Source organism: Neovison vison, chromosome 1, assembly GCF_020171115.1.
Source record: "Neovison vison isolate M4711 chromosome 1, ASM_NN_V1, whole genome shotgun sequence".
NCBI classification, from domain to species: Eukaryota; Metazoa; Chordata; class Mammalia; order Carnivora; family Mustelidae; genus Neogale; species Neogale vison.
Window position 1 is genome coordinate 68,861,108 of NC_058091.1, and position 12,101 is coordinate 68,873,208.

A 12,101-nucleotide genomic window follows, 5' to 3' on the forward strand; every position below is an offset into this window, starting at 1 on the left:
GGGGAATAATAAATAGATAATAGAGACCATGAGGCAGGGTTAATGGTGACACTCTGAAAAACCAGTTTAGGCTGAACTGTAGAAAAACTTGAATCTAAATTATAGAACTTTGTACTATAGACCATTGAATAAAATACAGTGACACACTGAGAGTGATTTTGACATAAATAATATAGGTGATACTCTGAAGTGAGGTAGAAGAAGTTGTAATAGAGTAGAAGTAAAAGATGGGATATTTTTTCCAAGAAGGAACTGATAGGATTGTGGAAGTGTGAGTAACAGAGGAGGAAGTTAAAGAAGACTGCCATTTTGAATTTGGATAGTAGGAGAATGGCAGGATACTGAAAGAAATTCAGGAAAACAAGTCTTAGAGACAAAGGGTGGATACAATTTTGGTTATATTGCACTCTGAAATGATACTAAGACTTCCAAGTGGAGTTATCCAGTAGACTTTTAGATATGTGATACTGAAGGAAGGCAGTGATTGGAAATGCCTAGAGTAGATGAGATTCCCAAAGAATGAAATATGAAGACAGGAGATAATGTCAGGGACAGAATTTGATGTTTATGCTTAGAGAATGGGAATAGTAGAGATAAACTGTCAGAAGTAGTCAGTAGTGGGGCTGTCCAGAAGTGAGAAATGTGGACATTCTTGCCTTTTCCTCAAGACTTATTTGTCCCCAAACCTAGGGGAAGAATTTAGACTTTCATCATTAACTATGATGTTTTCTGTAGGATTTTTTAATGGATGCTTTTTATAAGGTTAAGAACGTGCCCTTCTGCTGTTTGCTGAGAGATTTTACCTTGAATGAATGTTTTAAATGGTTTTTCTGTATGTATTAAGATGATTCTATGATTTCCTTTTTTAGACTTCAATGTAATGAATTACATTGATTGATTTTATAATGTTGAACCAGCTCTGCATGATAATGGTATAGTATCCTTTTTAAAAAAAAAATCACTAAATTCTATTTGTATTTTTGTAATGTCTTTGATTTTGGTATCAGGGTAAGGCAAGCATCAAGCAATGATTTGGGCAGTGCTCTGTGGTCTTCATCTTCTGGAAGACTTTGTGAAGGGTTGATATTACCTCTTCCTTAAATATTTGGTAAAGTTCCAAGTGAAAGAAACTTGGCTTAGAATTTTCTTTGTAGGAAGGTTTTTACCCTTGAGTACACTCTAGGGCTGTTCAGAGTATCTGTTTTCCTTAATGAATTTTGCTGGTTTATGTCTTTCAAACTTTTCCTGTTTCACATCCAAATTATCCAAGTTTCTTATGTCTAGGAGTACATAGTATTATTAACTTTTTAATGCCTATAGAATCTAATGTAATATTTCCCTTTCATTTCATTTGCATCTCTTTGGTTTCTACTTGTCTCCTCTGTACTTTATTTTATATATCTCTCTACTGCTTTTCTTTTAGATTAGTATTTTTTTTATGATTCCAAAAAGTGAATATTATTTGGGATAGAAAGAAGGCAAGATATGAGCTGTCCTGTATCATAACTGAAATTCTCTTAAAGTGAGATGCATGATCATAAGCTGAGGGTGGGGAAATACTGGCATCTGAAAGAGAGAGGGTTTTAATATTTATCTCAGGAGGCCTCCTGAGAATACAATAAGAGATTCACATGTGCATTTCTAAGCATTAGGAAGGGCCTAGCTCAAGAAAACATGTAACTGATAATACTATCTTGATAGCTAAGCTATGGTAGCTTAGACATGTATCAAAATAGGCCTTAAGAACTGGAGAATGTGGAGAAAATAAAATGGAATTACAGGGGTGCTTCACATTTCAGTTATAATAAAATCCATTCATGTTTCCCTCAATAAGTTTGAAGATAACCAGCATCTTTCAGACAATCACATGTTGCCAGAAGCCTAGATCTTTCACTTAACCGTCACCTGTCTTTTCACAATATTGACCCCTCAGCAGTTGATGTAGCATAGATGTGCTTGCAGTGGATCTTCAGGGAGACCTGAGTGAAGTTTCTCCCATTTTCTCACAGCTAAGTTATCTGAAATGTCAGAAAAAGGTTGAATAGCTGAAGGAATTGTTATTGGTGAGTGAGAATAGAAGGAATGGAAAGTTGGCGAGCCAGCTGGATATTCTGTGGGATTAATGGGTTTGGAAACATATTTGCAAGACTGGGATAATTATTCTACTCTTCATTGCATTTTGTTTCATGTTCTTTTTGTTTGCAAAAACTGTGACTGCTTGAGTCGTGACATGAAATGTGAACTCAGTATCAAGGCTCCGTTTATCCAAACCCCTCTCTGTCTCTGGACATTGGCATTTCACCCACATATTGGAAATCTGTGTGATCAAAAGTGGAAAGATCACAATATGACAGGAATACTTCATTTGAATTGTTTTCACAGTTACAACCGGTTCTCAGAATAAATATTTTGACAGCCCCCAACTTTAGCAGCAGCAAAGTAACGTTTCATGTAAAAACAAACAATCAAAAAAACCTTAATGTAGATATTTTCCGTAGTCTTCCCAGCAGCGGCCACTACAGCGTGTAACAGTGGAGAAGGATACAGACTTGAGTCAGACAGTCTGGCTTTGAATACTGGCTTTTCAGTGTCCCAACTGTGTGATCCTGAGCAAGATGCTTGACCTTCTTACGGTTTCGCGTCTTTGTCTGTGAAAGAGGAAACTGGTTTTATCTCATAGACCTGATGTGAAGGTGGAAATGAGTTAATGCGTGTGCACGTAATAATACACGCTTAAACTGAGCCTTGTGTGTGGGTTGTGCTCAGTGAGTTGTAGTTGCCGCGAGGGTGAAAAAGGGTTAGTTAGGCTCTGTGCATCACTGATAATGGGTTTGAGAAAATTTCGGGATGTCAAATTTACACATACTCGATAGTTACCTCAAAAAGGTACTAGGAATAAAAATGCCAGATATCATCCATTTGAGTGTGACATTTACCATTTAAGGTTTTTTTCCTGGTGTACTTTATTTATTTATTTATCTAAACGTAGTGACCATTTCTTCAAATGCAATTTTAATGTTAGGAAAAAAATAATTGTAATTATGTTTCAGCATGCATTTTTGAAATCAGCCTTTTATGGCTCGTTAAAAATAAAATATTCTCATGCACAGAAAGGCCAGGACAATTAAGGCCAACTTGGTGTCTTCTAGAAGTGATGAGAATTAGCACCATGAGTTTTATAATACAGTAATATATTAGTAAGGGCCAAGTGGTAAGATAGTAAGCAAATGGTAAAATACGGTTAGTAAATGGTATATGGTCTAGGGAAATATTTTAGATAAAAACCAAACTGCATTGGAAAAGGGGAAAGGAAATTAGCATTAAATGGGCAGTAATCCATTGTAGGCAATTTCCCCTCATTTCTTTATCTTTCAAAATACGTAAATAGGTATGTAATATCCCCCGTTTCACTAATGTTAGAACAAAAGCTCACAGAGTTTGACTTCAACAATTCTCCGAGGCTATTTAGGGTAGAGCCAGGGGTCAGGTTCTTGCCATTTGATTTCAAAGCCCACGACCTCTCTGTTGCATTTGTCTGCCTCCCAAAAGTTACCACTGATTAAGTTTAGTACAAAAATCATCGCTAATCCATATAAACAAAATTTCCCCAGTTTTTCAATATCTTGTAATTCGATGAGTTTAATTTCTTTCCATTCTTTTCCACTGCATTTCATTTTAATGAGCATTGGGTATTACAGCACATACTGAAATGACCTATATCCTCAGCTGGGGCCTCTTTGCTTTTAGGAGCGGTGATGGGAAGCCCCAACTGGGATAACAGTGGAAAAGGGCTTTCCTTGGGTTGGTTCTACATGGGTTGGTTCTATCTTTGTCCCAATCTAGTCAGTTCACTTTGGAGCAAGCTGTTTCACAGTGTGGAAGTTCCTCTTTTCATTTGTATAATGATGGAAAAGTACTAGGTGATCTTTGATGTCTGTTTACTCCATCTCTTTCAATGCTCTATGATACCATAAATCCATATCACATTTTCCCAGAGTGCTTGAGGTCCAAATACGACTCAGTTTCATAGGGAACTGATTTCCTAGTTGGGATACTCCAGCTCCTTGAAAATTCCCAGGACTTTAGAAATGACTGTAGATATAGGACTTTGTAATAAGCAAGCCCCAAATCACTTTTTAAGGTCCTATAAATATTCCTAATCTAAATTCTTTTCACTCTGAATCTGGGATGTCCTAATTTTCTTTTCCATATTTTCCACAGGATTATTTTACAAATGCAAATAGAGAGTTGAAAAAAGATGCTCAACAAGATTACCACCTGGAATATGCCATGGAAAATAGCACCCACACAGTAATTGAATTTACCAGAGAGCCGCATACATGTGACATCAATGACAAGAGTATAACGGTACGGAGCCTATGTGAGAATGCATGCATGAAGATACTGTGCATTTATGGTTGTGAAACACTGCAGAACAAAAGGAAAAATATTTAAAAATAACCTTTGCAAACAAAGTCACACAATCTGTTTTAAAGTACCTTTGAAATCTTTTTAGAAACCACAGAAAATTTAAGACTATACATTTGAAGAAAGGCAATTTTTGTTTTGAATCTCACACTTTGAAGGGCCATTTAAAGTGAGTGTGATTTTATCTGTAAGAGTTCTAGCTTTTTCTATATCAAGTTGGAGAATCCACAATAGAAAAAGGTTGGAAAAAAATATATTACACAAGAGGGGATGATGATACTGAATATCAGGGTATAATTCACCTGATTTGTGACTGGTTCATTTTTGTAAATTTCTAAAGTCGAGATGAATAGCAGATTGATTAAAATTGCTACCAACATGTTATACAAGATTTTTTATTGTCAGACTTCATGCAAACATTAATATCTTTATGCATATGCAAATTGAATATTTAGACAGTATATAATTCATGTGGTACTTAGGAAGTTTCTTGAATTTCTTGGATCGATTTCATTCTGTATAGATCAATCAAATTATCTTTTTTATTTGATAAAGCTTCAAAAATGGGAATGTAAAAATCTGAAACAGTTTTGATTAACATTTAGCATAAAGAGTCAAAGAGGAAGAAAAAGAACACATGCAAAGACAGACATGGATCACTTTTTATGTAATATACAGTACAATTATACTTTAATTGGAAAAATAATTATAGTCATTTGACATATTAAGAAAGAATATAGCTTTTAAAATAAATAGCTTTTGCTTTATTATTTATTTTCAAAGTTCTTATTACAAAGATCTGGCAAAGACACCTTTATCTGTGGGAGGACTGAACATTTCTTCACACCTCAGCAAGCCCTCCCCCTCCCTACCCCAGCTCCCCTTGGGCAATCTCTTGTTTGCTAAATGGAAACCAATTTCACCTGACAGTACTTTCCCTCATTGGGACACCCTAGTCCCTTGGAAATTCCCAGATTCATAAATGACTAAAGCTAGATTCTAGGATAATAAACCCCAAATCAGAAATTCTTCCTGTGTTTGCGCTTTCTGTCAATTCATACACATGACCGGGCTAGTGCCTAGGAAAAATACATTATGAATGTAAAGGTACTGATCTGGAAAGTCGTTTTAATTTTCATTCTGTTTATTTTCCCTAAAATGTTGCATGGCATAAAAACAGGTTTTAATTTTATAGAATCTTGCATATGAACAGGAGTATTTGCATGGTAACTACGAGTTGCTAGTTTGCAGACCTAGTGTGAAGATTATTTACTGTTGTCATGTGTGTGAAAGGATAACCACGGAGTTCGTCGTTCTTTGCTCTCTCAGAAGACATAATCTTGCGTGCTGAGAGAGTCTGTTTCTTCCAAAAAGAAAGTTGTCTATTTGGAAACTTAATGACTTAATCAAATTGACAATTAATCCTAGAGACCATACTGAGGACTCCAAATGTCATTACTTTCTTTTCTTCACGTCTCTATCTGGCTTCCAATAGAGTTCTTGACACTCAGCTTAGTGGTTAGGGCAGGGCTCTCAGGAGACGTAATGATGCCCTGTGTGATCCCTAGGAGAGCACTGTGAGAGTGATCTGGGCGTACCACCATGAAGATGTGGGAGAAGCCGGCCCCAAGTACCATGACTCTAATCGTGGCACCAAGAGTCTACGGCTGTTGAATCCTGAGAAAACCAACGTGTTATCTACAGCCTTAGGATACTTTGACCTGGTGAATCAGGACGTAAGTTTTTTCAGGTTTTATGGCTGGAAGGGTGGGTTTATTGAAATCGTGTAAGAGTTTTTAACTTACAGTGCTGTGTTTAATAGCGTGACTTTGTGTTCCCTTCCCCTTTTTATTAAGACAGGTCCCCATCCCAAACAAAGGTACAACCTATTGGTGCCAAATGTTTAAGATTCCTGTGTTCCAAGAAAAGCATCATGTGATAAAGGTATGTGACTCAATCACAGGCTAAATTTAATATGCATGAATGGAGGAGAAATTGTTGTCAAAATGAAAATGACTAAAAAAATTGAAATGATTTTCAAGTATGTGAAAGTTATTTTAAGAACAAAGAACTGACTTATCTGACTCACACCCTGTCTTGGGAGTCACTGAATTTAGAGAGAAATCTTGGATTGTAGCCGGGATTTTGGTTTTTGTCTCCTAATTTTACATTTTAAGGTAAAAGTTGGGGGATGCGTTTGAACACTGCTAGTTATTTCTCTTTTCTTTTTTAAAAAAGATTTTATTTATTTATTTATTTTAGAGAGAGAGCGCATTGACATGGGCACATAGGGTAGGGCTGGGAGGAGTAGAGGGGGAGGGAAAGGATTAAGGGGGAAGAATCTCAAGCAGAACTCCATGCTCGGTGCGGAGCCTGACAGGGGTGGGGGGGCTCAGTCTCTCAACCCAGAGATCATGACCTGGGTCAAAATGAAGAGTCGGGCACTTAACCGACTGAGCCACCCAAGCACCCCAACACTGGTTATTTCTTAGGCAACATTGTACAGTTGGAATTGCTGGAGTTTCCATTTAAATAATACATTTGAGGAAGATTACATTCCCCACCAATATTGTTTGAAAATGTCTGCTTCATTGTAAATATTGGATATTGTCAAAAAAATGTTTTTTATAGTGATTTTTTTTTGAAAACAGGAAAATGAGTGGATTCCCACAACATTAAAAAATTCAGAATTGGGTAAGAAAGAAGCCCACTTTGCCTGTGGCCTATAATTTCCTCCCACCTCTACCAGAAATAGTCTCCCAAAATTTTGCATGTAGTTAGTGAATGAACAAGTATTTTTGAGGGATTACACGTCCTTGGCTCTGTGCTAGAAAGTGTTTGGTATTCCACAGAGGCTGAAAATATAACCCATGCATTCGAAGAACTGGGAGAAGTGTCCTAGACACAGGAAAGAAGAACAAAGAATTCAGTTGTGCATACAAATGCTCTACACATTCAGAAAGCCGACGTCATCCGTTTTTCGCCAGCCCCCAGACCATGTAACAAAGCAGTGAGGATGTGAGAAAGGAGAAAACCTATAGATTCTAGAATCCAGAAGGAAGTATATGGGCTCGACTCACAGGTTGTTTCTTGAACTAATTTTGTGCTCTCAGGAAAGTAGTCCTGGGGTAATGCCCTGGCTTCTTCGTCTGTAAAGGGTGGTCCATTGTAACACTGCCCTGCTAACCTCAAAACATTTTGGCAGAAATGGAAACACTGAGTGCATTCTATAAAGTGTCTTAAATTTGTTAATTACTAATATATTTGTCCAGATGCACAGAGCTGCCTTTTGTTTGTACATATGATTCATAACTACTTAGAGAGACAAGAGGGGCAGGTTGAGGGAATGTTTATTGAATTACTAAGTAGTCCTAAATATTTGTGGAGTATTTTTGCAATTAGAAGACTTCAAATGAGACACTTATTTCTGTGCAATGTTATTTTCTGTTTCCTCCATGTGCCTTAATACTGTGCCTAAGGCCAGTATTATGCCAGTGAAAAGCCTTTCTCAAGAAAGGGAATGGTATATTTATATATACTTTGTGTCATATTGTACTGTGTGTCATTTGCAGTAAATTTAATGGGAACTCAGCCTAAGGGACAAATGTAAAAAACTATAGGGTCAGAAATGAAAGCAAATGTTTCATAAAATGGGTCCCTGATTCATTTTTCAGCAAATGTTAATTGATAGGATATGAAGCCCTTAACTACTTACATCAACGCATTTTTTTAAAAGATTTTATTTATTTATTTGACAGAAAAAGAGAGCACAAGCAGGAGGGAGAGCAGGGAGCCCGATGTGGGGCTTGATTCCAGGACTCTGGGATCATGACCTGACCTGAAGGCAGGCACTTACCCACTGAGCCACCCAGGTGCCCCCATCAATGCATTTTTATTTTCAGTTGTTATTTTTTTAAAAAGATTTTATTTATTTATTTGGCAGAGAGAGAAATCACAAGTAGGCAAAGAGGCAGGCAGGGGGTGGGGTGGGAAGCAGGCTCCCTGCTGAGCAGAGAGCCCGATATAGGGCTCGATCCCAGGACCCTGAGATCATGACCTGAGCTGAAGGCAGAGGCTTAACCTGCTGAACCACCCAGGCGCCCCTCTTAGTTGTTATTAATGTTAATAATTAAGTTGAATGAAAAATGAATTTGCTCTTAAGGGGAGTCAGTATATCTTCCAACTCTCTAAGTAGGACACTTACTCGGTTTCCCATCAAAGAGATGATAACCATCTCATGGTTATCATAGTAATGCTCAGATATGTGGGCATGTATTAAGTATCTGGAGTTCTATAAGATGATGAAAGTTCTTTATTCCTAGCAAGAGGGGATTTGAGGGAGAGAGGAGTCGTTATACAAAATTTGGGTGCTGCAGGGGCAGAGGGTTGGTGGCTGGAACTTAAAATTCTATTATTACTTAAGAATACCATTTATAGAATAGGTTCCCGAGCTTGTTAAACCCTGAAACACTTTAAACGTTGTTAAGTATTATGAAACATTTTACTTAGAAATGAACTTAAGTAAGGTCTACAAAAAGAGAAGGGGTGCCTGGCTGGCTCAGTCGGAGGAGAATGTGACTTCTGACCTCTAGGTTGTGAGTTCGAGCTCCATGTTGGGTGAACAGATTACTTAAAAATAAAGTCTTGGGGGGGACGCCTGGGTGGCTCAGTTGGTTAAGCAGCTGCCTTCAGCTCAGGTCATGATCCAAGTTCCTGGGATCGAGTCCCACATCGGGCTCCTTGCTCAGCAAGGAGCCTGCTTCTCCCTCTGCCTCTGCCTGCCATTCTGTCTGCTTGTGCTTGCTCTCTCCCCCTCTCTCTCTCTGATAAATAAATAAAATCTTAAAAAAAAAAAAATACAGTCTTGGGGCACCTGGGTGGCTCAGTGGGTTAAGGCCTCTGCCTTCAGCTCGGGTCACGATCCCAAGGTCCTGGGATGGAGCCAGCCCCACATCCGGCTCTCTGCTCCGCAGGGAGCCTGCTTCCTCCCCCTCTCTTTCTGCCTGCCTCTCTACCTACTTGTGATTTCTCTCTCTCTGTCAAATAAATAAAATCTTAAAATAAATAAATAAATAAAGTCTTAAAAAGGAAAAAAACCCAAAAAGAGAAAAGAAAGCTCTAGTTAGAAAATAAATCCAAAATATTTAAATTGTAAAAATAGGGACACCTGGGTGGTTCACTTGGTCAAGTGACTGATTTTGGCTCAGATCCTGATCTCAGGTTCCTGGAATGAGCCCTGCCTCAGGGTCCCAGCTCAGGGGGCAGGGCAGTTGGTTTGAGGCTTCTTTCTCTCCCTCTGCCCCTCCCCCAACTGGCTCTCTCTCTCCTTTTCTCTCTCTCTCTCTCTCTCTCTCTCGCTCAAATAAATAAACAAATCTTGAAAAATAAAGATGATAAAAATAATTCAGGTTCTACATGTTTGGAGACAGTCTTAAAAAAGTTTTAATTTGTGGCGTATGCCAGTTTACAATAAAATTTTAATACATTTCTGCAGCAGAATTCATAGATTTAATACTTACCTTGAGAAATTACCTAACTTCCATTGTCTTTCCCTTAGCAGAGATGATTTCTAGTAATTTAAGAAAATTGTATCTTCTTTTCACAGACTCAAAGACTCCTATGTTTTGAAAAGCCATGAGCTAGGTGCTTGTCCTTATTCCTTATTTTATGTCCCACAAATCACTGGATCAAAAAGTCTCAGTTCTCTGATACAAAAAACAAAATGTACTTTCTCAGAAAAAAAAATGCCTTTTATATTGTGTTATATTATGTGTCATTTGCAGTGAGTTTTAAGAACATATTGATAATAGTAATACTGCAAGAAATCAACTTTGTTGTCTGGACTCTCATTTCAAACAAAGAAAAGTGTATAATTGCAGTTTGATTGTTAATACTACTGCCCAATATACATTTTGTAGTTGTAATAACTATAAAATTAAGCTGATAAATAAAATATATCAGTGGCTTTTTGTGAATATATTTAATGTAAATGACTAAAATAAAAAATATTGATTACATTTTAATTCAAGTTTTAATCATGTAATGATAACAATCATTTGCTACCAAAAATATGAAATAAGGTAAATATTTTCTAAAATTATAAACTAACAAAGGTAAATAATTTCTAAAAGTATAAACAAAAAAGGTCAATAATTCCATCTGCAGGAGAAATGGGATTGTGATAAAAATTGTTGGTGGCTTTAATTCACTTGTGATTCCAATTTATTGATTTGTATTTTGATTTTTGTGGAAAATATTTAAATTGGGATTTGAAAATATTTGTATTATCACATGACAGCATCTCACACTAGAAGATAGATATGGAGATTATAAAAAAAACCTCTTAACAATTTATACTAAAATCATACCTCTCATGTGAGACCACTTCTGTGACTCTCATGGGACCCACTGTCCAGCCCATATCTCCCTATCTGAATATGACCCTATTTAAGCTTTGCCAAATAAGTAACTTCACCTTAAATTTAAAGTTTAGGGAGAAAGTGATTTTTTTCTACTCTTTTTAGCCAATAGTGATTTCATTATCACATGATAGTAACAACTGGAGATGATCTGCTAGAAGCTGGGGTTATCAGTTGGTTTAGCACACTGTTTTGTGTGTGTGTTTGTGTGTGTAGCCTTTATTGCCAGAGAATTCTCCATAGATGAACTGAACTCTGAACTCCTCCATTTAAACTTGATCTATCTTATTTGATTTAATAAATAATTTTTGATGGCCTATCATGTTACAGAGGAGGAAAAGAACAGCCAGCTGACTCCTCATCCTGTAGCCATCTCACCTTAAAGGCGCACCTTTCTCATAGGGCAGCAGTAAGCCCTTTGGTCTCGTAGGTGAGTTCTGTGCTCTGATGGGCCAGATGCAGACGCCTTCGTGCCATTATTAGACATTTATCCATGGGAAAGTTATTTGTCACCAACATTTTATGATTTAAATTCTAATGGTAACTTCCTATGGGATTATTTGGACTGAAGGTTATGTAGTAATTAAAAAACTTTTATTACCACTTGGCACTGTATCTGACACATAGAAAACTCTTAACAAACTCAGCTATTATTATCAGGCTTTCTTTTTTTTTTTTCCCCCCCAGTGTTGCTGTCTGAATTACATTTCACTGAAAACTGCTATTTAGTGAGGAGATCCAAAAAAGGAAAGAGCGTCATGCTAAAAGATTGACTATGGCTGAGTGTTAAGGGAGAATTACCTTTACTTTTTGTGTGACCACTGGCAAATTATTTACTTCCTTGTGCCTCAGTTTTTTCACCTGAAAAATGGGTGTAATAGTTCTCACCTAATAGGGTTGTTATGACTTTTAAGTGAATGAAAGGAATTTAACATATGTATTTAGAACAATGCCTGGCATACAGTGTTTGTTAAATAAGTAAATAAAATTAAGCAGATCACTAGCAATACTCAGTCGCTAATTTGTCAATCATCTTGGTTTCTGGGTTGCTGAGGGATCCCAAACCAGTCAATCCTTTCTAAACAGTCAGAATTCCAAATGAAATCCAGATTGTCCCTCGTTTCACTTAGGGAGGCCACCTTGAAAACTTTCCGTTGTAGAGAAATGTGAAGTTGAGATAAACAAAACACTCTCATCATTCTTTTCATCAATAGACGCAGTAAGAGAAATGCTCTGCTGTATACTTGCTACTGA

The 12,101-nt window shown here is 37.1% G+C and overlaps 1 protein-coding gene across 1 annotated transcript in view; it reads left to right on the forward strand.

The window, feature by feature from the left end:
• The window catches only part of MOXD1 (monooxygenase DBH like 1), an 88,257-nt gene that overhangs the window by 17,849 nt on the left and 58,307 nt on the right, over positions 1–12,101 (forward strand). The window contains exons 2-4 of the mRNA XM_044248732.1: positions 4,222–4,368; positions 5,997–6,164; positions 6,289–6,372. Of these exons, the coding sequence (XP_044104667.1) occupies positions 4,222–4,368; positions 5,997–6,164; positions 6,289–6,372 (399 nt within the window). The remainder of the gene's footprint in view (positions 1–4,221; positions 4,369–5,996; positions 6,165–6,288; positions 6,373–12,101) is intronic.